Here is a 27,324-nt window from a genome sequence, read left to right as displayed (position 1 = left end):
TGAGACCAATTTAGCCTGACATTTTTTTCAAAGTAAGTAAAATCCCCTTTTGAAGTCATTAGAGGTATTGGGGGGTCTTGATTAGTAATATTGTAGTCTCCGACTTCAACCAGCTTTATCTCAAAAATATTTTGAGCTTTAAAAATCTGCAAAAAGCAACTCATAGCTTAGTTACAACTCAATAAAACAAGACTAAATTGTGAAATAGGTGATTGACCCCCCCCCCCCCTATACCCTAACATAACAAACTCAGTGATAAGTTTTAAAATAAGTGTTATATCTAATCTATTACTAGTGTTAAAATTTCATATACATTACTAAACACACTTGTTCAATTTAACTAAGCACTAAGTATAAACATTAAAACCAAAAAGTTATAATAAAACGACGTGCATTGTCGTGTTTTATTAAAATTTAAAATGAAACGCTTACACGAGTATTAAAATAAGTAAAAAAAGTTTATTATAGAATTTTGACTAAAATATAAAACTGATACATAATTATATATCCTAAACTCTAAATAAATACAGTGATTGTTGATGTAATATAAGATTTAAAAAGCTTACACTTAAATTAAACAAAAACCTTTAATATTTTGTTCTTGAAAGAAAAATGAATTGTACCTAAAATTTGAACTCCCACAAAACTTAGTACTTATATCTTAAAGCTAAGTTTAAGTGTTGTGAATATCTCTAATAACTTTAAACAAACAGTAAAATAAATGAATAAACTGCTAAGAATTTTAATCTAAAAAACATTTTGGTATAAAGCCTTTAAATTAGAAATTAAAACATTTTAACTAACTAAGCTCTGAAAAATATAGCTGATGTAAACAAATTCAAACAAACAGCTAAGTTGTTGAACTAAACTGTAATGTTTAAACTGTATTTTTTTAATGAATATTCATAATTATGACGTATATAGTCTACTCAAAATAAATAATGAAAACTCTTAATTTTTTTCTAGAGATTCAACAAAAGGTTTTAAGCATTTATTTTTACAAATACTGACTGATTTTGTCTTTAACAACTAAATCTTTATTTAGAAATAAATTCACATCTCAATTTGATCTTAAAAAAATCTCTGAATTATTTTTCATCAAAAGTTTTCAAGCATTTGAACTGAGAAAAACTGAGAATCTCAAACTTCTAAATAAAAAAATTATTTAGCCTGATTTAGCCTGACGCGCACGAACCCTGTCTATATTTAAATCTGTGTAAAGAATTTTAAAATTTATACTACAAAAACTAACCGTTTTCTATCACTTTTGTTGCCAAACCGTTCTAAATGACCATCAAGTTTTTTCAAAGAGTTTTCATAATGAATTGCTATATTGTATAATCTAGTTAAACTGTCCTTTGACCGTTGTGGAACTGAATAAAATTAAAATTGTCTTTAAATTACGCTATGTGTTTTAATATCAATCTTCCTGTAAAAATAAGTCATAGTTAGCATTTGAAATACAAGTTTTATAAATCTAAAACTTAAGGGATACTTCGAATAAAAGTTTTTATTACGTTTGAATTATGTACTATGTATTAAAAATCTTTGACAAAAACCTTTTCCTAACAATCTTTTTTTTTAATCTTATTAATATTTACTAAAGATATTCTAGCTTGATTCCAATGTATATTACCAATTCCTATCCGATCAATTCCCATTCGGGTCATTTTCTAACCGATCAATTCCCGTCAAAATTGTATTCCATCTGATAAAATCTCATCCAAATAATTTCCATTCGATAAATTTTGATCAATATGTAAAAGCTTCAAACTATATAGAATTCTTAATCATACCTCTTGTTTTTATCAACTTTAATTGGCGTTTTTTTTGTTTTTTTATAGTTATCACAGTGGACGGGCAAGCATCCAAAAAGTTATTTTGGTGACTAGAACATGAAACTAAGTTATATAAATAGTTATGTAAAACTGGATTTCTTGCTTTCAAACAATTTTTGTATAATTATGTTCCAATTTTTTCAGAAGTTAGGTTTGTTGAGTAGCAGTTAATTTTAGTTTAATTTTTATCACATAAATTAATCAAAAATGCTCTACAATTTACCTTAAGACTAAGACCTGTTTAATCTAAAGGAGTACACATATGATTGTTCATTACCATGTTTTGGATAAGTTATAGGTAAAGTTCTGGACAGATTAGAGTTTGTAGCACTACTATTGCAAAACACTTGACTGCTTTATATACCTGCAGTTTTTTGATAAAACTGTAAGAGTTTGGATAAGTGTTAAAGCTTGTGTTTAGGTAAGGGATAAAAAATAGGGTATAAGAAATTAAAAAATAATAAAACTAAGTAAGCAAACTCACTCAACCGTATCAGTAAAAAACTGCATGTATATGAAGCAGTGCCTAAAACTTTGAAACTTCCCATATTTTGAGGTCTGGGGGCACCAATATTTAATTTGAGAAAGTAAAATATATCAGTTTTAGGTTATATTGATATTAGTCATTCTAAGAAAGAAGGCTTTCAAATAAAACTCTTAGTTATAGTAGGTTTACTTCTTACATATAAAAACTAAAACTTTTATTCCCTTTTATTGTGTTTTTATAACAAAGTATGTCTTTTTAGTATTTTGTATGCAAATTTTGTTTTGCAGACTACTTTATCATACCTTATAAATATTTGCTTGCAATTACTTAATTTTCTATATATGATTGATTGTTAACTATCATTCAATTTAACAATCCACAATGTTCAAAGAAACTTAGATCAAACGCTGCCAAAGAAGAGCTTTGACAAAGAATCTAGTGAAGTCATTAAAATGTATTATCTTCCAATATCTTGCAAAACTACGTTAAGCGAAGATTTTAAGCAGGTTTTCAAGCAATATACCATTATCAACAAAAGTAATTTAAGTGCAAAACGCTCAAAAAGAAGAAGAAATTTTTTTGAATAAATCTACCCACATGTTTTTTGGGTGAAGATGCTCCTTAACTGATGATGCTCTAAAAACACAACACAAACGCTTAAAATAACTTTTAAGCATAACGAAAAAATTTTGATGAGCAAAGCTCCACCAAAGTTGCATGCACTGGTTTAGAATAAAAATATTAACATGAAAGGAAGCTGCAAAAAGAAAACAGCTATTTTAGCAGCAACACAAACTAACTGTTTAAGTACCAATGTAAATAGCATTTGCCATATTAGTTGCTAGGAAAATGACAAAAAAAATTTTAGGCTGTTTCTTATAAAGCTAGTCATTATACCCTAAAAAGAACTTAACGATTAATAAATTAAAAAATTATTTTGGTTGAATTGCAAGATCGACACAATGGAGTTAGAGTTGACTAAAAACAAGTCAGTCTACCAGCTGTGTAAAACTCTGATTTCATTAAAGCTTATAAACTTGACAGAGGTACTTTCAAATTTCATGATGGCGTAGATGGAAGTAGTGAGATTACCTGGTGTTAAAGCAATGTAATTTTAACCACTACATTGAACTTAAAATTTCAACCTATAATCCTTTACTATGCTGATCTAATAAAGTAATTGGCTCGGGGTAATTTGTCTGAGTAGGATTACTAGAACAAGAAGTTTGCGCATGCGTGGCGTGATTAGTTCTCATCTTACAGAAGCGAACTGGACACCAATTAAACTTTATGTTTCCGGTTACTTGTACTCTTAGTTTACACTAAGCGCTTCAATATTGATAAAAATGACACCGTTTTAGTTTATACCTTAATATTTAACAGACAACCTCTAGCTAAACTGTAGATAATAGTACTACTCATATTAAAACTAAAGATTTAAAAATTATTTCTTATTATACGAAACAACAACGGTGAATACAAGCCCTATGTTTTAATTTAATTCTTAATATTGAAATTAGTGATCTACCGAATCCAAAAGTTTTGGATACCGCAGGATCTGAATCCGAATTTTATTTCTAAATTATGATTCGGCCGGATTCGAATCTTACTTTGAAATTTAGATTCGGCCGATTCCGAATCCAAACATTTTAATAATTGGAATCCTAAAGATTTAAGTTGCTTGTAACGTAATCAATACAAGTATTAGTTATGTATTATATTACAACAAATTTAGTAAAAAAAGTTTGAACAATAATTTTAAAGAATTTTTAAAAAAAATCATTTTTGTTGTAAGAAAAATTTATTTTAAAAGCGAACAAAAAAACGAACGTTTGGCTAAAAAGAACAAAATATTCAAGCTAAATACAAAAGAACTAAGTTTAAATATTTTGTTATGCATGCAAGCAACATTAACAATTAACTTGTATTTGTGTTAGGTAAAATAAATATAAAATCGACTTTATAAATGCTTAAAGCAGAAAACAAAATTCAAACAAAGTTAAAATATTTTACGTTTAACTTGAGATTAAATTTTTACTTTTACCATAGACGAATTAAAACATTAACTTTTGCAAGTGTTATAATAACTATAAAATAAAGTACAATTAATAATAACATGGGACAGTAATAAATTGAAACATAGTACCAAATATAGTAAAAGCCTAAAAAAGAATAGCAATTACAATTGTAATAAAATGTTTTTATTTTGACTTAGGATTACGCTTTTACCATTAGCAAAAAGAAATATAAATTAACTACAACTTTTTAATAATAAAATCGAACTACAGTTCTTAGAGATATCTCTACACTCTTATACTACAAAAAAACTATTCTACTTTTTTTTAAGTTGTGGTGGAGAAAAAAAAGCTTTTCGCCGGTCTTTAAAAGCAATCGATTACGCTTCTGCTCGTACAAATTACCAATTTCAGAAAATAATCTTTCAGAATACACAGAAGATGGTGGTGCAGAAATATATTTCATTGCAAAGCTGGCAAGATGATGTTTTGTTTAAGTTCCACCAATTTAAGACTTTAGCATCTTCAGTTTCAGCATTCAAATTTTCTGTAGCAAAAAAGCCTTTAGTTTCTGCTTCAACTTCTTTATCAATAGAATCTTTTAGCTGTTTCTCCTGTGTAGCTGTGTTTGATTTTGTTTTAAAAAATGGTTGAAGTGGCAAACCATTTTCGTGCCTTTAAACAAAGAGTAGTAACTTAAAAACTTTTTCGGGTCAAAAATTGTAGAGGGTTGTGGTTTTATTTTCTCTGATGGTAATATAGGAGAATCACCATTTTGATCAGCCTCACAACAGATGAGCTTAAAAACATTTAGTTTTAGCAGCTCTTTAACTTAATTTTTGAGATAAGAAGGGAAAGCGGAAAGTCGAATCGTGGATCAACAATTATTGTGACTAAGAGTAATTTGTTGTCATTGAGGTCTAAGTTGTTGTTATTGTTAACGAACCTTCTTTCGCAAGCCTCTCCTATTTTTTTTGGCAAAAATTATACAAACATATGATACTTCTTCTGAACTTTAACAAAAGTTAACAAACTTCATCGGTGATAGTGCATGCGGGACCACACTTGAGAGCAATGCATTGTTTTTACTATGTTTCTTTGTTACAATCAAAAAAGATTCAAGCAGTAGAATAATGTGATTATCCAGTTGCCATTCATCAGCTGTAATAATCAAATCGGAATTGAATTTTTAGTTAGCCACATAATACTGGACTCGTTTAGGACATTTTAGCTTTTCCAGTTTCTTCAGCAAAAATTAATTTAAGTCCCACGTTGTATCTACATCTCGAACAAGAAGCAAGGCTCTTTGCTTGTGCGGGGTCAAAATATGTCTGGATTTTTTTAATCATTTCACACGCTTTAGAAGAATGGTTGAAATGGCAAACCAATTTTCGTGCCTTCGCTAATAGCAAATTTATACGATCTTCCACAAACAAAGAATTTTTAATGACTAGCTGAAACTAATGGATAAAACAGGGTTCTGATAAGGATTTTTACAATGATATTGGCAGCTTAATGTTGCGTGCATTGTCTAGCAAAAAAAACGTGAACACGATACAAGGTAATCTTCCAATTACTAAGCATATCCTGGTAATAATTAAAATGTTTTGGCCTGTGATGCAAATAGAAAGATAACTCTATTGAAATTATATTAACTTACATTCGTTTCGGACTTTAAACTACTTACTTTTTATAATAACCTTGTATGTTTTACGTCCTATTCAATTTTAATTATGATTTTCTTCCAAACAGTTAAACATTTTATTTAACTTTTGACAATGAATTAATTATAATTTTAAAAGCTTAAAGCAACTACCGAATCAAAAAAATCAAATCTGGCAGGATCCGAAACCGAATCTTATTTTGAAATTAGGAGCCGGCCGGATCCGAATACGAATCTTAGGATTCGGTAGATCACTAATTCAAAAATTAAACAAAAATTATATAAATATCAAAACTAATAAGTCACTGGTGAGGAAGTTATCTAACGTTTGTTCTAAAGATTAAGTTTAGACTCGGGGAGCGGTCTTTTTAAATGAATAAAACAACTTAAGACTTAGCTGAGCAATAATAATTTAGCAAACAAAAACAAAAAAGTATAAATAGCAAAAAGGTTTATGTACTACTAAGTTTAATCATAAAGCCTAAATATAATAAGTCAACAGCATAACTTAGTAAAAGTTTAAGTTATTGTTATTTAAAAGGTTTTAGTTGCATTTGTAGAAATTAAAAACGTCGTATTGTGAGTTATAGAAATTCGAAGTGTCGAAATTTGAAAAACTAAAAAACTTTTAAATATCCCAGTTTGAATTATTAGAATTTAAAAGAAAAATTTAACTTAAGTTGTTTGAACTTTAACTGTCGTAGTAGCAGTAGTCGGTTTAAAAGTTTTTAATAAACTGAACTACCGCGCAACCGGTAATTGCCTTCAAATTCTTTCAACTAAATAAACATAAATTATATTTTGAAGTTGGTCTAGAAGGGTAAAAACTTTAATCCCTTTAATCTAAATAAAAACTATAACATAACATTATAATAGTGTGCCGCTCTCGCGGTAATTTTCTATTATTTATTTTTTTCTTTTCTCTCAAGCGGAGTACAAATTGAAAAAAAAAACGCGTAATATCGGCTTTTAGTTTCGGCTGCGTAGCAGCCAACTTAAGTCATGGCGGCTTTTCGCTGCATTTAGTTGTTAATGGTTTCAATCTTGTTTATCGAGTTTAATTTGCTTTTAGAACACTTTATGAGTTTAAACAAACACTTAGTTTCAGCTTCTTAGATTCATGTATTTTAGTCTTTTAAAAGAATTAATAACTCGATTCATTGGCTTTATGATGTATGGTATTCTTTTTGTTTCGCAATTTCATTGTAAATATAACCATTATTACAGACTTGAACTACGTTTAGATTAGTATAAGTAAGTGATTTATTAAACCTTTAGTAAATAGTAAGTAAGTCATATTAGTTTATTTAAATCAATTATAGTTTACTTGTTATATTGGGGACATCTTTTATACAAATTAAAGCACACGTTGTGTTTTAAACCAGGCCCATAACAGTGTATAAGTAGAATGCCACCGATAGCGACAACAGTTTTTTTTTTTTGATTGATTATAAAATGTACGTAAGATTATTATTAATTAAAAAATGATAACTTGACTGAGAATGGATTTGGACGAGAATTTATTAGCTTGGAACTGGTTAGGATTTACAATAATCAAATTAATTATTTTTTATATAAAATTAAACGGATGGGAAGTGTACGGGTGGGAAATATATGCAAAATAAAAATGAGCAAAAAGTTAGTTTTTATTGAATTTTATACTTTTTTTTTTATTAAATTGGTATGCAAAGTAAGATACAGATTATTTTAGTACTAAAATACTTTATATTTAATGTTTTAATTCGAAGAGCATAATCTAATACTTAAAAACTTCTATGAACTTACAAAAATATATAAGCTACTAAAACATATATTTAGTAAAACAAAAGAGTTTACCTTTACTAAAATCTTCTGCATCTAAAACGTATTGAAAAGCATCAGGAGCTAAATGACTTCCAACTTTTGCTAACAAAGATCTTTTCATAGTCAAGGAACCTTCTTCACTTTTTTTAGCCTTTAAGTTTAATTATTACTTAATTTAAACTTAAATCATGACTAAGTATATACCAAAGCTTTGTTCTGTATATATATTCATAGTAAAATAAATTAAAAAATTTTGATATATCTAACCTGCTCAATTATTATTGCAGCAACATCAAGTGGATTTTTTGGTGTTTGATACAATTGAGATGATAGCGTAAGTCTTTGCAGAATCATTGACAATCTTTCTTTGTATTTGCCTAGTCACAAAACTCGTATAAACAACAAAATGAACTAATAATTTTAAAGAAAGTTAAGTTAGTACAGCGGTCTTCCAGCTGTACTAACTACATGCTTAGTACATACAAAGTACATACTTTAAAAATAGCCACAAAGTGCATACTTAAAAAATTCTGATTTAATATTTCATTTATACTAAATATTAAATACTATACAATAAAGATAATCTAAACACTTTAAAACCACTAATGTTTACAGATGATCAAATAACACCCTTAAAAAATATAAACTTTCACTATAAACATTTTTTCTATTGAAGCTACTAGATGTTTTGAATGTTTTAACTTTTATACTTTTGATTGAGTCGTTATTGTCATACTTGAATTACATAATATTGTAATATGTCGTGTATTACGTGTATATATTTACACTTCAAAGTACTTTTTATTAGTTTTGAATTTCATTCCTTGTTAAATATATTTAAACTAAAACTCCATTTTATTTTTCTATATAATTGTATTTTCAGCAGAGTTTTAAATGTTTTTAATAAATGAAAGATCTCTTGCTAAGTGTTGAAATAATTAACACAGCTTGTTAATATTTTTTTTAACAATTTTTATTTTTTACTATTAGGTTAAGTTGTTTTAACATTTTTATATAAAAATATTAATTTAATTACAAAAAAATTTAGCTCAAAAGTGTTTTCTCGACCGGAAGAATGCTGTAGAGCAGGATTTCCCAAACTTTTTTTTGCAAAAAGCCCCCCTTAAAAATATTAAAAAATTTATGACCCCCTCCGACAAATCTTCTCAAAAAACTACCCTTTAATAAACCTAAAACCTTTCTTTTTTTTGCTCGTAACCATCAACTCTAGAGTATCTAGTATAAGTTTTAAAACTACCACTAAATACATCTGAGGCTTTTTTTTTTGCTCTTCACAACCAAATCCAGAATATCTAACGTAAGTTTAAAACTATGGTCTCATGCCCCCCTTGGCCGCTTTGCCATATGACCAACTTTGGGACACTTTGCTTTATTGTAAAAATTATCAAAAATGAAAAACTATTTCTACCTGAAAAATCGTACTGTATAGCTTGATTGATATGCTTAATAGCTGCTTCGTATTTATCCAAATTTTCATAAGTCACAGCTATTTCTGTGTGAACTTGACAGCAAAATTCAACTGTGCATATATTAGAAACATTATTTCTTTAAAGTAGTTGTAAATAAATTTAAGGTAAGTTACTCAAAAATTAAATTTTAAACTTAAAAAAATTACACATAAATAACTTTGTGATACATAAACATTTTAAAAGTTTGAAAGTTTATTAATATTGTCGTTAAGCAACTCATCGGATAAAGAAAGACTACTAAAACTAATTTTAGTGTAGTATAATAATTTTTAAAATTAGTTAAAAACAGTTACGTCATAAACAATCAAATGTTAAACAGGTATGTTTTAAGATTTTTATTTTGAATTAAATTAGTGTTTACCAATTTAAAGAAAAGTTTTAGATAGAATTAAAAATTGACTGAAAGTTGAAACAAATTAAATCAAATCTAAATCGTCTCCTAAAAAAAAACTTAAGTTGAGAATTTTCTATTGTATAATATACGCAAATTCCAACATCATAGAATTCATAGAATAAAATTGTTTAAGAATAAAGAAAAAATTATTTTAAGCTTAAACTAAAAAGTAAAAGATTACAAAAACAACCAGAAAAACGCAACACTATTTATATTAAACACTTTCAAAATGAGTTGTTTTTGTGTAGATTTTTTTAATTAGTTAGAACACAAAATTTTTGAAAAATTAATATTCGTGATTACATTAAACTTGTGTTTTACAGTTTTTTGAAAGTTAAAAATCACACCCTGTTAAAATTTAATTAGTTTAGTTCAGTATTTGAATACATATATATATATATATATATATATTCAGCCTTTACAAAATTAGTCCGGATAAATATAAAAAACTAATTACAGAAAACATTACATCTACATACAAAAAATCGAAAAACAGTCTCATCGATAAAATTAATAATGAAGCAAAGGAAATAGTATTGAAAAACAAAATAAAAGGTAAAATTCCCAAACTTTCTCAACAACAATGTTACATTACTTTAAAAGATCATAAACCAAACTTCCCAAATAAACTAAGTTGTAGAATAATTAATCCGGCAAAAACTTTTATTGGCAAACCTGCAAAAACAAATTTAGATAAAATCAACAATCTTATAAGATCAAAAAGTAATTTAATACAATGGAAAAACACTTATGAGGTATTGAAGTGGTTCAATAGCTTAAGCAATAAATCAACTTCAAGGTTTATCAAATTTGATATAGTGAGCTTTTATCCAGCCATCTCAGCAACAATTTTGGAAAACTCCTTCAAATTTGCTGCAGGCCTAACTAAAATCACGGAGAATGAAAAAGAGCTAATCAGACATTGCTGCAAATCAGTACTGTTCCACGAAGGTGAACCATGGTCGAAAAAGCATAACAAGAACAGCTTTGATGTACCAATGGGAAGCTTTCATGGCGCAGAAATTTGCGAACTGGTTGGCCTATATATTTTAGATATATTGAAGAAGGAAAAAATCTTTAGAGATGGTAACTTTGGTATATACCGTGACGATGGTTTAGCAGTGGTGGACATTCTACCGGGACCAGATATGGAGAGAAAAGTCAAACATCTAAGAAAAGTCTTTAAGAACATTGGTTTTGATGTCACTATCGAAGCCAATCTGTTTGTAACAGACTTCTTAGATATAACTTTAGATCTTCAAAATGAAAGCCATAAGCCGTATAGAAAACCAAATGCGCATACGGTTTATGTGAATAGCAAGTCAAACCACCCAGAGCATGTTTTAAAACACATACCGGTAGCAGTGAATAACCGCCTCCAGAAGATTTCTAGCAGTCAAAGCATTTTTAAGGAAACAACCCAGCAATACCAGGAAGCTATAAGAGAAATTGGGTACGATCACGAGTTAGCCTATAGCCACAAAAGCGAGAAGGGTAACAACAAGAAAAGAAGGAAAAGAAATATTTTATATTTCAATGCTCCATTCTGCAAAAGTGTGGCAACACGGGTTGGGAAGCGCTTCCTAGAGATTGAGGACAAAAACTTTACTGAAGACCATCCATATTGTAAAGTTTTTAACAGGAAGACACTAAAAGTGTCCTATTCCTGCATGCCAAACATGAAACAACTTATAATGGCACACAATCGAAAGATGTTAGACACGCAGGACAAAGAGAGGCGAATGTGTGACTGCAAAAAACAAGAATGCCCGGTAAATGGAAGTTGCCTAATGGAAAATATTATATATAAAGCGACAGTCGTAACTGAAAATCAGACTAAGTTTTATGTCGGCTCGACTGGACTTTCGTTCAAGAATCGCTACACAAAGCACAAGTACAGCTTCAAACACGAAAAACATAAAAATACGACAACATTATCGCAGTACATTTGGAAACTAAAAAATTACAAGGTCAATTTTAAAATTCAGTGGGAAATATTAACAAGAACGAAAAATAAGTATAATTTAAAAAACGGATGTAAATTGTGCAATGCGGAAAAAATCGAAATTTTAAAAGTTATAAAATCTGAATCTCTAAACAAAAGAAACGAATTACAAACTGGCTGCATACATTATCGAAAACAATTTATCTAAAAACTCTGTTAATAATTTTGTCAAAAATTAACTATCTATTCTATTATTACGTAATACCTAATTTTGTATAATTTTATTGCTGTACTTACAAGTTTGTTTTTCATTGAATAAAACTTGGCTGAAGACGCGTATTAAACGCAGAAACAGCTGTCCCAAGCAAAAGTTTATTTTGTGTATTTTAGTTCTATATATATATATATATATATATATCTAATATTTACTGTAACTTTATATAAAAACTCAAAATTATAAAACTAAATAACAAAGCCAAATCTTTGGTCAAAAAAGCATTCACCAAGCAAAATACAACGCAAAAATACTTGAAGTTGATAGTAAATAGTTAGAAAAAATTAATAAAAAAATATTTACTTTTATTAAAGCTGATGTTTAACCTTTAGATCGGCTTTTAGAAACATAGACTTTTATAAATACCAAAAATGTATTCTTACTTTAAAGTAAATTAATTCAGAACACATGATCTTTAAAATCTACAAACTTTTGAAAGTTATATGCATATATAAGTTTATCATGCCAAAACTACAATACCTTAAATAAAATTAGCGATACACTTGTAAAAGTAAAATAAAACATAGTGTAAAAACTTCATTTAACTTACAGTTCATTGATGAAATTTCTTCAAGATATTCAATTATTAAAAGCAAGGCTCTTGTAGTATGATGTCTTAAATCTTTCTGTTTGAAATTAAGGCAGTATTTCAAAGAAAAAGTTGTTCAATTAAGTTATATAAAAATAAAGTTATAAATTCGATTAACACTTATTAGATCTCAATTGAAGGTTATAACTAATAAAAGTTAAAAAAAAAAAATTTTACCTTCAAACATAAAATGGTAAGACTAAAAGTTAATTAAAAGAATATACGAATTTATGTGTATGTGCTTTAGAAAAATTATATGTATTATCTAAAATATTTCTAATATAAAAATTTATGTATTTGACATATAAATTTTAAATATTTTACTCAAAAGTCAAACTTATAGTAGGAATAGGGACTACAGCACATTTTTTGGTCATATTGTAAAATTTACATTCTAAAATATGATCCGGATGTGTTTTGGCTTCATTAAGAAGAATTCAACAAAAAAATAGAAAATTTTTAAGAAAAAAGTTTGCATCCCAAAAATCGAAAATTTATTTTAAAATTTTTGAATTTTCAACATAAAAAGTAATAAAGTCACATATACATGTCCTAGACTTGTAATTTATATCTTAAATGAAAGCTTACAAATGTAGGCATACATTTAAAGACATTTCAACTATTTTTGATGGATAATGACGTCATTATCACACAAAATATGCAAATTTTGTCTGCAAAATGGTGCTTTTTGAATATTAAAATGCATAGCTGGTTGTTTAATCTAGTCAAAATAAATTATTGTAAAATGAATCTTTATAGGTATACGTATAAGTCACAGAAACTTGATGTAACGTGTGTAATATATATCAAATGCTTGTAATGATTAAATCAAAGTTATATACAATTATATATATATAATATAAGCTTTTTTATGTTTTGTTTTCTTAAATTATTTCATTTTTGAATTTTACATTTGAACTAAATTTGCTTCCTAATTTTATATAACTTTGATTTAATCATTACAAGCATTTAATATATAATACACACGTTACATCGAGTTTCTGTGACTTTTATTGTCTTCACCGTTGTTAAGTTTTATTAAATTTTATTGATTCACTAATTAATGGTTGTTGTTCAATTTTTGTTCAAAATAGATTACAAACATTAAAACTAAATTAAAAAACTTTGCTATACAAATTAAACAGTTGAAATTACCTCATTTATATAGATATATTTATTATCTAGATACATTTATGCTAGGAAATGCTAAAAAATTGTGTCTTTTTTCAGACAAGCTGTGTTTATAAGGTAATAATACAAGTATTTTGCTGATAGAGCTGTTTATTACAAACATCAATCATACACAGATGGTTTAAGTGATGTACTGGAAGTTTGATGATAGAATTCAGCAAAAAACTGTTGTTTTTAACCTGTATTAAAATTAGACTGAAAGCTTTATATAGTTTCAAGTGTTAGATTATGTGTATTAGAATAAGTTTAATTTAAGAGCTTGATCTAGAAAAGTCAGGAAAATTTTAGTAAAAAGTCAGGAAAAGTCAGGAAATTTTTCTCAGCTTGATCAGTGGCAACCATGGATATGAAAATGAAGGAAGTACTAATTCTAAATATTTACTGGTTACTAATCATTGAAAAAATATATCTAATAATTACGTCACAATATATATGAACATTTGGACTAGCGATTTAATTATACTACAAACTTAGACAATTTATTCTTTATGTTCGAAAAAGCAGTAAAGCGCCGTAATTCAAAAAAAAAAGTAATATGTAATCTATTATGAATAAAAAGTAAAACTACAAACATTAATTATTGAATAAACAAATTAAACAACAGTAAAGGCAATAAAAGCAACAGAAACTTGATATAATGTATACTTTATTTATTGAATGTTTATAATGGTTAGATATAAGTTATAAAAAAATTAAAGTTAGATACAATTAGAAAGCAGATTGAATTTAATTTTTTTTAATTTTAAAAAACAAAGCACAAAAATCAAACTTGTTATTAGCTTTCAAAGCACTGACCAGTAATTAAGTAACAGCGACATACATAAAACCACCATGGCTTAATAAACTATATAAACTATATAAAATTCTAGCAATAACTATGCTTAAGTGTTTATTTAACGAAGAAAATACAACATACATTTACTAAACTTGTAACAACTAACAGCACAGAAAAATCATAAGAAAACATAAATACTCTCTGGCACTTTTTACACAATGACTAGAAACTTAGAGTCGAGCAGTAGTTTAACGACTTCCACATGCTGGTTGTTTAGATGTGTTTCGCGTATAAGCTTTCGAATGAACAGAAGGCTTTGCAAATACCCAAGCTTAGTAAACCTGCGTTCGTGATAAATTTTAAGGTGATTAAGTTGGTTAGAATGTATTTTATATCTATATCAACATGCAATTGAAATTGCATTACATTAGTAATATCTTTCTGGTTGACTGACTCCACTCCCTTGACATTCAAAATGAAATAAACTAAAAGTAAAAACTGCAGAAGAACTAATTATAACTAATAATAAGTACCATTTTACAGAAAAAGTTTGCATATTTTGTATGACTATGACGTCATTATACATTAAAAGCAGATGAATTGTCTTTAAATGTATGCCTACAATTATAAGCTTTAATTTCAGATATAAATTTAAGTTTTGGACATGTATAGTGACTTAATTACTATTTAAGTCAAAAATTAAAAAATATGTGATTTTCGGTGTTCAAATCAGTTTTATGAGGTGCAAAATTTTTCCCCCAGGACATTGTTTTTTAATTCTTGTTAATGAATACTAAACACATCCGAATCATATGTTTAAACGTGTCCAGTAAACATCACCTAAGTACTCCCTACCCCTAATCATAGATGTTTAAAAAACGTTTTATAAAAGAATTACAAGTGCAATACAACAACTAAGTTTAATATATTTCAAACATGTACAATTTTTCACAAAAGTTATTTGTAAGGAGTACATTATAACAAAAAACTTTATTTATAATTTAAAAGTAAGTGTAAGCATAGCTTCTCGTTCGCCTGCGATACTCAGAAAAAAGAGAAGTTTTTAAAGATATTTAAAGCCAGCTTTGCGAGAAAAGAAAAGTAGAACTTTAAAACTTTCAGCGTAGTTAACATTAAACGTCGCAGTTAAAATTTTCTAAAGCGAATGCGCGTTTATTGAGTTATTGCGTGAATTTTGTTAAAATTTAAAAGAGCTACGCTACGGTTAAGCAACCGCAATTTTGTTTTAGCAGGCACTTAAAAACTTTCTCTGTAAACGAAACTTCGCTTTCTTAAAACTTGTATTCATTGACTTAATAACAAACGAAATCTATAAAAGTTTTTAAGAACGTTGTGTTACTTTTATTTTTTAAAGCCACCTATTTTGAATTTTTGATATTATAAGTCTTTCAGTTTTTGTTGTTTTTTCAACTACTGTTTCTTATTTATTGCACCTCTATTTATAGTAGACCAACCAACGCGGCCTTTTAGACTTTATATACAATTAAAGTGCTAGTTTTTCTCTGACTTCGATACGTGTCACTGAGAAACGAAAGCAATTTGTAATACATCTAGTTAAAATTGCTTCGCAAACCTTTCTGTTTTTCATATACAGTTTACTCAACTTTAAGTGTATCATATTTATGACTTTAGTTTAAATATACTACAATTTAAAATAAACACCATTAGAATTATAAAACCTACCTTGTTTAAACTATTTTTATATCTTCAATGAAATTTTAAACTAACACACCTAGATAGATCAAGTTTTTGATATGTTTCATTTATATTTTTTGAAAAATATCATGAAAACCCATAATTAACTCTTATTTCTAGTCCGCAAAACACATTAAACTATAAACAAACTTGCAACAATGGTAGACAAACATTCCACACGCTCGCGCATCCACTCTGCACTAGGTTTCCGTTTTTCATGCTTTTCGAACTACTCAGCACAGAGATCATGTGGTTAAGAATATTTACTCGAGTCTTTGAAAAATTATAACTTATTATATGCATAACTATAAAAACAATTTTTGAAATTACTGAGATTAAAAACAAAAAGAATAAAAAACGTTCAACTTAAGGAAAAATATGAAAGGCTTACAACTTCCTAATACAATTTATACTTTTAAAAAACTCATTTATATACTACATATAATAATAACAAACTATACAGTATGCTTTTTTTATTACAATTTTGAAAGGATACTGTACATTTTGTAATTATTATATATTCCAGTGAACTTGTATCGCTAGGATCTCTTGTTAACAAACGCTTAAATCTATATTTTTGAATAGTTATATACTACATATATAACTTTATTTATACTTAGATGCCTTAGTAGTGTTATTCTCTTATCTTTTTTCTACCTTTGCCGAAAAAAATTATTTATTTATAACTTCATGAAGTTTTAAAGTTATACTTGATCCTTCCCAACTAACCTATGATTATTTTTTATAAAAATTAAAACAGTAAGAACTACAGCTATTTCAATACTTAAATTAGCTAAGTTCAAATTTATTTATTTTAACTACTCTTAAAATTAAATCAAGCTTATTTAATAAGTTAAGTAAAGAAAATTTTGCGCTATCTATTTTTTGTATTAAAAACATACTTAAATTTTGCACTAATATTTTTTGGGGAAAATTTTCATTTGCTCCACTTCGTAAAACGCAAATAAAATAACATTTATTCTTTTATATTTTTTTTCAAATCAGTAGACAAAGTTTCGCTCAATGAGCTCATCTGTACTTACTTAAAATCTGGAAAGATAATTTTCCTTTGGCAAACAAAATACGCATAATCTTTTTAAAGACAGTAAGGAATTTAACAAAGGCTGGTCAATTAGTCATGTTTACAGCTGACAAATTTAAAAATAAAAGCTATAATTAGATATCAAATGGATATTATATATTCAATTATACCTTTAATAAAAATTTCTAAGACAACATAAATGAAAAGTAAACTACTTAGTGATGGATATCTAAATTTCAACTAAAGTATTAAAAAGTTATTTTAAACGAAATTAATTTTAAGAAGATATAAAATAAAATTACATACTTATAAATCGAAGTAGTGTCAACACTTACAGTAAATTTAATAATAAAATTAAAATTACAGAACTTAACTAACATTCACATTATTTTTTGTGAACTGGTACTTATTGCAACCACTTTCTTTTAATGCTAATTCACATTCAAGAAATTCTATTTGTACAGCAGTAACTTGATCCTAATAGATTAATAATACGTGAATGCTAATAAATAGTAGTAAGTATGCTAAATTATATAATTTGGCTGTATACTTATACAAAAGTGTAAAAATATTTTGGTCTTTATTTTCTATAATAAGACGCAATTACTAGGATAAACTAATATTTAAAATAAAGTTATTTATAACAGTTTAATATGAATAAAATACACACAAATGATAAAAAGTAAAATAAAACTACAAGATATTGTTTTATGAATCAAATCATAAACTTTATAAGCCATCAACCAGTAAAAATGTTACTTCAATTAATTTTTATATTAACTAGTAATTTAGTTGAATGGGCTGCTGCAAGTTTATAGCAATGTAAAACCATTTGATTAAAACTGCTAAATTGTGAATCTGAGAGAATTGACGAAACTAAGCTCTTTCATCCATGCCGCCAAATTCAGCAAAGAAATGACCAAGAAAAACGTTAAGTGGAAGATAATACATAAAATTAATCAACGCAAACCGAGCAAAATTTGCTCACTGTGCAATGTAGAAAGACTTGAAATAGCATTTGCCGACAAAAAATCATCCCTCAACTCCAGAACTGAGTTAATTGGCAATTGCAGACACTTAGCTAAATTTTATTTAAAATTATAATGTTGTCATGTCCATATTTACAAATTTTATAAGTATAACACATCCGTGCTTGCATTTTATTTTTTATTTTATCTTGTTTTTAGTTTATTTTTATTTATTTTTTTATTGTATTATTATTGCATTTGTGTTTTCTAGTTATTTATTTATCTGTTTTGTACTTATCTATTAGGTTTTACTTAATTGGCCATTAAGCATTTTGGAATCTTGTGTAAGCATTGCGCCTGCTTCGCACTGCTTTTGTGAAGAGAAGAGAAATCTTTTTTCTTCGAAAAGCAGACTGCATAAAAATAAACGTCGCAAGAAGGGCGTGGGCTTTTGATTATACACTTAGTGAAGAGACATTCTTATTTCGCAGTCAGCGAGGGCTTTTAGTTTTGACTCACTTAACGAATACATTCGGCATAAGGCTTTAGATAATAACACTCAACGAAGAGACATTTTACTTACACAATTTAGCTTAGGCATTTTATGTTTACAGCCAACGAAGGTTTTTCGTATTAGGCATTTGTTATCACTTAGAGAGGGCTTTGTTTGATTACACTTTAAGCGTAGAGGCTTATTTTTCACGTAGCCAGTCCGCAAAAACGTTTGTTCGAGAGATTGAGTTTCAACCCGAAACGAATACCGGCGTTAGAAACCAGCTCGAGACGTCTTGTAGTAGTCAGCCCAGTGATTTGTTGTGGTAACTTAGTTCCTGAGCTTTTGTCCTGCACGAGTGTGAGTGTCTTTTTTTTGTATCGTAATAATAGTTTTCTGGTGTAAAATAAACTTTGTGTTAGCAATTCTCTATCTATCAGTTTAGTTTAACTAACTAAGTTTATAATTATCTAAGTTAGATTATAGTAAGTTAACGGTAGATTACGAAAGTAGCATTTGTTAAGTATTTTTTAATTTTTAATTGACTACGGTAAGTGGTCATTATTACACTAAGTCGAGCCTCGACTAGCTATACCTCGTTTCCAGTTCGCATTACTGAGCTCATTCTCGGTTAAGTGCGGTGAAAAATCAACAGATCGCATTACTGAGTTCCAACTTGGTTAATTGCATAAGAATTCGCACCAATTCGCATTACTGAGTGTCGACTTGGTTAATTGCGGAGAATTCTTATCTGTTTGCATTTCTGAGTTCTATCTCGGCTAATTGCAATTGATTTCTTCACGGAAACTCTGCGGTTAGCTTTTTCCTGGAAGAATGAGTTCCAAAAATAAGAATCCCAAGGCCATGTCAACAACCCACATCACTGGCATGGTCAAGAAGCACACAAAACGTGCACACTCGGCCGATAAAGCGTCAAGCTTTAAGAGGCGAGACCAACAAAGTAACTTCGAGCTGTTAGCAGATTTTCACGCAGCTACAACCAAACCTTCAACTGTAGAAACCGTACCTACTAAACAAGACTTAAACAAAGATGAAAACAGAGAATCAACAGCAGAGAGTTATACTTGTTAATTTAGCAAGCTCATTTAAATTAACCAGTTGTAATAAGAATATATTAAGTGTTGATTAGTGTTGTTTAGTATATATGGCTTTGTCTATCTTACTTTATAGAGTTTTTAATCGTGATCATTGCGTTTGCATGAAACACCGTGTTGAATAAAACTATCAATCTGAAATTGTCTAACTAATATTCATTTGCTTCTTTCTAGTTGAGCTCTTTATTGGAACTATAACTCAATATAAAGTTAATATAATTAAATTGTGGTTTTAATGCATAAAAAATTTATTTAAAGGTTTAAAGCTAACGTTTGTAGCACCGGCTTAAACTAACTTTTTAGTGTTTCATAATTTGATGAAATGATTATACTGTAGCATTTACAAACTCATCATGCTATCTTTCTTTAATCTTAAGAAAAAACACACGAAACGAATTTGTAATAGTTAAGTATATAAAGCATAATAAGAAAAATGTACAAATTAAATACGCAAACACTCAATTTTATAGATTTATTTATTTAAAAATTAGACATTCTATTTAACTTTCTAATAAATGATAAAAATATTTAAGTCATATGAGCTAAATCGCTTATTATAAGTTTTTACAAACTTGTAAATTTTATACTTAGTAACCAATCGCTTTTTGCTGTTTTTTTTTTTAATAAAAAGTTTTAAAACAACGTTTTTGGAAGGGTCCGTAGGTCTATTATGGAAAGAGAAAAAAAAATCATTAAAGTTCTTCTCCAACAGCTTTAAAGCTATTTAAGTATAAACTTAAATTAAAAAAAAAAATGTTTTTTAATATTTTTTTTTTTGATAATAGTTGTCTTGTTTTAATTCAAAATGTCTTTATTCAAACTTTAGTCATAAGTAGGCTCTTTTTTTTCATGTGACAATATATTTTTTTCGGGTAGCTGTCAAATTAGCACGAGGGCACAAAATTGCACGAAGATACTTTTGCAAGAAGACACTTTTGCACAAGGGGATAAAATTTCACGGAGACATTTTTGCACGGGTTGAACTTTATTTTTTTAAATTACTGTACCCCTAACCCTTACCCTCGATCAGTAGCTTTTTTTCTCTTTAATTAATTTATTTTTATTTATTCTCTTTTTTTTAAATAAAAAATGTTATTAGTTATTTTTTTTTACTATCACTGTTACCCCTAACCCTTACCCTCGGTCAGTAACTTTCTTTTTCTTTTTTTATTAATTAATAATTTAGTTTTTTTTTTACTCTAGTGCAAAAGTTACCCTCCGTGCAAAATTGTAACTCGTGCAAATTTGTCTTCGTGCAATTTAGTCTCCTCGTGCAATTTAGTAACCTTGTGCAATTTTGTCTTCGTGCAACTTTGACCCGTTCCCATTTTTTCTATTGATGTAATAAACATTTTAAAAAAACTTGATATTCTTTGCATAACAATAGAAGATTAGATAAATCTCATACATCATTTTTAATTTTTCAAGAAAATGACGACAATAAAGTTGCCCGCCATACGTTTATAGATGAAGTATTTTGTAAATGTGACTATATTTCAAATAATTTGTGATTTTTTTAGTCTTAAAAATTTAACCTATAATATTCACGTCAACCTTTCTTTAAAAAACAAGTTACAATTGTTTTAAAATTAAACTTGTACCACTTTTTGGCGTTGACAAGCACTAAAAACATGAACTTATATTGGTAAATATACTTATACTAATCTTATGAAGTAGTACATATGCTTATATAGAAAAAGTACAGTTTAAAACACGTTTTTTTTTTTCTTAGCATCATATACATTTACGTACGTGATACGTATAAGTATGTAGAGATATAGTTTATTACAAACTGTCGAATTCCAAAAATCAGTACAACTGTTTCATACAAGCTATTGCATGTAATCTTCAGCCGTTCGAATTGAATTAAATGTGCTTTAATACACAAATTACACAAAAAAAACACTATGACGTAATTATGAAAGATTGTAGAGGACGTTAAAAAACATGAGATCTCAAAATTAAATCTAAATCTAGCTTTGAGTTCTTTAGTAATTGTAAACATTTCTCTATCTGTTATTTTAAATAACTTTAAACGCTTATGCAAGTTTAGCGTGTAAAACTTTTGAACTGATTAGCTTGATAACGTAACAAAACTTAAAGTTTTAGCTTACTTTCTTGTGTACATTGACTTGGGTGTTTTTTTTTATTTACTTTATAAACTGATTAAGGATCTCTTCTGTTTCACAGAACAGTGAAAGAATTGTTTCTATAAAAAAAAAGTTGTATTTTAATTATACATATAATTTATTTTAAAGTGTAAAATTCAAACAAAACACTACAATAGTTTCATATAGCTTATTGCTATAATACTCAGCTGTTTAAATTCGAAATTTCGATTGTAAATTATAGAGGAAAACAAATTAGACAAAAAAACGAAAAACATTTAACGTGATTATGAATTTTGTACAAGACGCATATCAGTGCAGAAATCAAACTTCATTCGAAATAAACAACTAAAAACTAAAAAACCACAAATAAGTAACTATAGAATTAAAAGTTATTGAACTGTAATAGAAGCTTTTTCATATGTCGGCAAGACGATTAAAATTTGATTTTCTTTTTTAAGCAACCCTCTTGTTTCAACGCGTACACAACAGCAGTAGCTTTTTTAAAGCACGGCCTACACAACGGGTTAAAAGCAGGTAAAATGACAAAGTGAAGTTTGAAAAATCTGAGCTAAAAACTTAAACGATCAATAAAAATAAAACAAAACAAAAAATAATTTGGCGTAACTCCTATTTGGCAGTTAAGTTGAGACAAACATAGGTAGAAACTTTATAAAATCAACCCACTATCAAAAATCTTAAATAGGTATAATACGCGAATTAGCTAATAATGTACGACTAAATTAGAGAGTTTGATTAAAGTACATAATCAAAAGATATTATACAAAATAATCAAATTCAGAGAGGGTCAATGTAATTGCGCTGGAGGCTGCAAATGTAATTTGAAAGGGGGCTATTGCCGTTAGGAGTTTATCATTCACAAGGCAACAGTTTACTCGAAGTAAATAGACCTTGAATAGAAGTTATACATCGGCTTACGCTCAACTCAGTTTAGATTCTGGTATGCTTACCATAAAAAACCTTGTGTATAAAAGGTAAAGTGTATAAAATTTAGACTGTTTTGTGATCTAATCCGTAAAAACATTAATTTTAGAACAACTTAGGAGGAGATAACAAGAGCACAACCTATAGTCGATTGTAATAACCCGGTATGTAGGATGTATTTTAAAGAAGCTACTGCCGTTGTGTATGCGTTGAAACAAGAGGATGCTTAAATAAGAAAAGCGGTCTTGCCTGCATATAAAAAAGCTTATATTAGAGTTCAATAACTTTTAATTTATAGTCATTTATTTGTAGTTTTTAGTTAATTTCAAACGAAGTTTGATTTTTGCACTGATATGCGTCTTGTACAAAATTTATAATCACGTTAAATGTTTTTCGTTTTTTTGTGTGATTTGCTTACTACTATAATTTACAATCGAAGTTTCGAATTCAAACAACTGAGTAACATAGCAATCAGCTGTATGAAACAGTTGTACTGCTTTTTTTACACGTTAAAACAAACTATTTAAAATCCCTTTGAAGTGCGCGCAGTGAAAATTGATTTATTTAATTAAATCTAAATCTGTTTTTGAATTATAATTTTGTTTTGTCGTACATTTATAGATATAATATATATTATAGATTTAAACAATTACCTAAAACTATAAACAAAAGACTAAACAATTTATCAAGTAATCAAGAATCATTTAACCGTATAAAACAAAATTACCAATCAGCACTCAAATCCGCCAACCACAAATTCAATCTATCATACCAAAAAGCAAAAAAAAAATTGTTTATTTCAACCACCTTTTTCCCTTATTGTAGCTACTAAAATAGGCAAAGAATTCTTAAAGTTGGTAAAAAACACTTTGACGCAAACCACCCATACCACAAAATTTTCAACAGGAACGCACTTAAAACTTCTTATGGCTGCATGGAAAATTTCAAAACAAAAATTCTTCAACACAATAATAAAAAATTAAAGAACCTAAACCTCAAACAGCAAGAAAAAAACCTGCAACTGCAGGAAAGAAAAGTGCCTTTTAAACAATAACTGCCTGGCAAAAACTACAATCTACCAAGCTACTATAAAAACAAACAACATAACAAAATTTTACGTGGGTTCAACAAGCACAACATTCAAAAAATAGATAGAGCAATCATAAAGTAAGCTTTAACAACAAATTAAAAAGACATAATACCGAATTATCAAACTGTATATGGGAGTTAAAAAACGCAAAAAAAGACTATAATTTAAAATGATAAATACTCAGCAGAACTTAAACAAAACCAAAAAACAACAAGACATGCCATTTATGTAGCCTAGAAAAGTATGAAATCAAAAAGTTAAAAAACAGTTATCCTTAAATATAAGAAAATAAATACAGCAACCCTGTCTTCAGAACCAAAATATGTATGTTAAAAGTACAAAAAACACTAATCAATAACAAAAAATAGCAACATATAAAACCAAAAACAAGAAAAAACATAAGTTAACTTGTACATAAGTTGTTTTTAAGATGAGCTAACTGAAATTTTTTATTTTATTTGAAACGTCATAATGTGTTTTTTTTTGTGATTCTTTAGAACATTTTGCTATGTGCTTTATATTGTTCTGATGAAATGTGTTAAACGTTGATACTTTAGTAAAAAATACGAACATAAGTTTTTTTTTTGTATTATAAATAGATATAATATATGTGTATATACGTACCTTTTACTTACTACATACGCTGTGTATTTATCAAACAAACTAGAACTTAAAAAGTTCGTAAAAAAATACCTATTTTTGTATCAATCTATAAATAAAAAATTAATTTAACCTTAATATCACATTTCTTAAGAGCTTTGACACAGGTACTAGCTAGATGCAACGCATTTTCTTCGGTACATACACGGGCTATTTCATATAAAACAGAGCTCCTGCGAACAACTAAAAGTTTAAAATATAAATTACAAAAAAAATTAATAAAATATAAAGATGTAATGTAATTTTTATGTTTTTAATTCAGAAAAGTCAAACTGCAGTGTAGATAAACAGATAAAAATATACTAATATTGAAAACTTTAAAATAATCGTTTGTTAATAAAGATCCTAGCAAAACAAGTTCGCTGGAATTTAAATAATAACAAATTTTCACAGTACTTTTTTTTATTTATCGAGCCAATGTTTATGTGTCTTAAGTGTATCTCTTGGACTTGTATAAGTGCATTAACTCGCTTGACACACAGAAATATATGTTAGTTAAATAAAGAAATAGTACTGTGAAAATTTGTTTTTATCAATTAAAATTTATTATCTGTAGAATAAGCAAATCGTTTACTGACTTTAACCGGCTCATTAACTTTTCTTCTACGAAAATAGACCTTTTTTCATTGCTGGTAATAACTTTATTCTGCTCAGTCAATATTTTTTCATTTCTTGAGAATTCAAAATTTTCCGAACGAACATTTGTTCTACGAAATAAAATACTTTTAGTAAATATAAAACTAAACACTACAGTATTATACTATAATAGTGTAACAGTTCCTCATTACTTCCTAAAAATTCTAGCTTTCTTTTTGTTTTGTGATTCTAATTAAATTTTAATTGGAATCACAAAACAAAAGGAAAGCTAGCATTTAGAAGTCAGTAAACTGCGGCCCTTGGGCCGCATTCAAAGTTTTGTTTAAACTTATTTAAAACCAGTTTGTTTTCAAAAAAATAAAAATAAAGTGTTATCTCTAAAAGATAATATACTGCCTATATTTTTTTTGTCCAAAAAAATGTTTTTTAAACACATTAAAAACGTTCTTTTTCCAATCTAACTTAAATTTTTAATGCAGTTATGGAATTTGTAAAAGCGTCGTTTTTTTAACAGTATCTAGTTTTGTTGAATGATTTCAACATAAAACGGTAATTACGAAGATTAAGGACCCTAAATATCAGCTTAGATTATTTTTATCTAGAATGTTATAATTATGTTTGCTCAGAAACAATTATGTTTAATTAAACCTGAAGAAAAACCACAAATACAAGTTGTTCAAAACCTGGAGACACATAACATTCAAAAACGTTTTATTTGGAAAAAAAAATTAACTTTTTTTTACTACTGATTAGTGATGTAGCACTGGTTCATGCATGAAATAAAAAAGTCATGGTAATTTTTGCTGATGCGACTTTGTCATTTTCAAAATAGGTCTTAGAGGAACCTGTGGTTAATGTAGTTTTGGATGACTATACATTCTAGTTATGACTGAACCAATAGGTTTAATTTCATTTATAAATGATTGATTTAATTCTTTTTTGTTAACCATTATTCATAGTAAATCAATTATGGTTTTTTGAGTTTTATTAAATCGTCAAAATCACTAGCAGGGGCAAACAAAAGAAATTTAAATTTAATATCTACGAACTCATGCATTTTGCTCAAAAAGTCTATTTTAAGCAGTAGAACTATACCCGAATCTTTTTTAGGTTTTTCAAAATATTTTGTTACTCTTTTTTATTTTTCTAACGACCTTCAATAAAACAGTGCCTAGATAAGTTTAGTTGTCCTATGTGGTTAGTAGCGAGGATATATAAGGCCAAGACTAAACATAGCAAAAAAGCTGAGAAAATATTTGTAAAAAGTATTAAATTGGTAAAAACATTGATTACAAAACCAAACTTAAAACAATGATGGAAACTTACAAAACAAAGCTTCAAAAGCTTAGTTTCGAAAATTTTAATCAGTTTAAAGCATACAAGAATTAACATTGTAAAAAACAATTAGAAAAGCTTAGGTTAAAGAATGTTTTTAATATCAAAATATTATTAAGCTTAAAGTTAGATCATGTCCTAAATCTAATGTGATTAATTTGTCTTTAAATGTTTTTGATGAGAGGAAACTAAACTCTTTTTTATGTGGATTAGATTTTGTATTCATCCAAAAAGAGTAAACAAGAAGTTGACATCTTTGGCTTCAAGAACTTTTAAAGCAAACAAGTAGCCATAAACATATTAAAAAAAGTGTAATACTGCGTTTAAGGCTAATATTGTTGAGTTGGCTTACAATTTTTCTATTTAAAATTAAGCCTTCATTTAAACAAAGTCAAAATGTTACAACAACTTTTAGTTAAAATAAATCTGTCCAAATTTGAATTTTATGCACGACTTTGATTATTAACAAATTTTCAGCAATAGCAGATCTTTTTACCGCATTCCTGACTTTAATCAATTTATTTTCTTTATTTTTCTTTCTCAGATGTTTTCAAAACTTATCAACGCAAGCAGTATATGTTTTTTGACCCTTTTCTTCAGCTGTCTTGTTGTTAGATTAATACAACTATTGTCACAATATGAACTGAATTGGTATATAACCATGGCTTATCGAACTTGGATATCTGGTCTTTGCTTTCAGGTGTCAACAAAGGAGTTGATGTAAAAATTACTCTGAGCTTTGCAGCAGAAAATGTAGTACTTATTAGTTTTTTAATACTCTTCTCCAAACA

General features: G+C 27.7%; 1 protein-coding gene across 1 annotated transcript in view; it reads right to left on the bottom strand.

Annotated features, from left to right (window-relative positions):
- The window catches only part of LOC145833723 (cilia- and flagella-associated protein 46-like), a 148,969-nt gene that overhangs the window by 103,241 nt on the left and 18,404 nt on the right, over nucleotides 1-27,324 (bottom strand). The window contains exons 8-16 of the mRNA XM_082940879.1: nucleotides 25,180-25,308; nucleotides 24,675-24,774; nucleotides 17,601-17,699; nucleotides 16,331-16,453; nucleotides 12,460-12,535; nucleotides 9,236-9,346; nucleotides 8,074-8,183; nucleotides 7,840-7,957; nucleotides 1,253-1,373 (exon numbers count right to left, since the gene is read on the bottom strand). Of these exons, the coding sequence (XP_082797005.1) occupies nucleotides 1,253-1,373; nucleotides 7,840-7,957; nucleotides 8,074-8,183; nucleotides 9,236-9,346; nucleotides 12,460-12,535; nucleotides 16,331-16,453; nucleotides 17,601-17,699; nucleotides 24,675-24,774; nucleotides 25,180-25,308 (987 nt within the window). The remainder of the gene's footprint in view (nucleotides 1-1,252; nucleotides 1,374-7,839; nucleotides 7,958-8,073; nucleotides 8,184-9,235; nucleotides 9,347-12,459; nucleotides 12,536-16,330; nucleotides 16,454-17,600; nucleotides 17,700-24,674; nucleotides 24,775-25,179; nucleotides 25,309-27,324) is intronic.

This window comes from Thalia democratica, chromosome 4 (genome assembly GCF_965202585.1).
Source record: "Thalia democratica chromosome 4, ktThaDemo2.hap1.1, whole genome shotgun sequence".
Taxonomy (NCBI): domain Eukaryota; kingdom Metazoa; phylum Chordata; class Thaliacea; order Salpida; family Salpidae; genus Thalia; species Thalia democratica.
The sequence above is the reverse complement of the archived record's forward strand: the minus strand, read 5'-3'. Positions and strand labels throughout refer to the sequence as shown.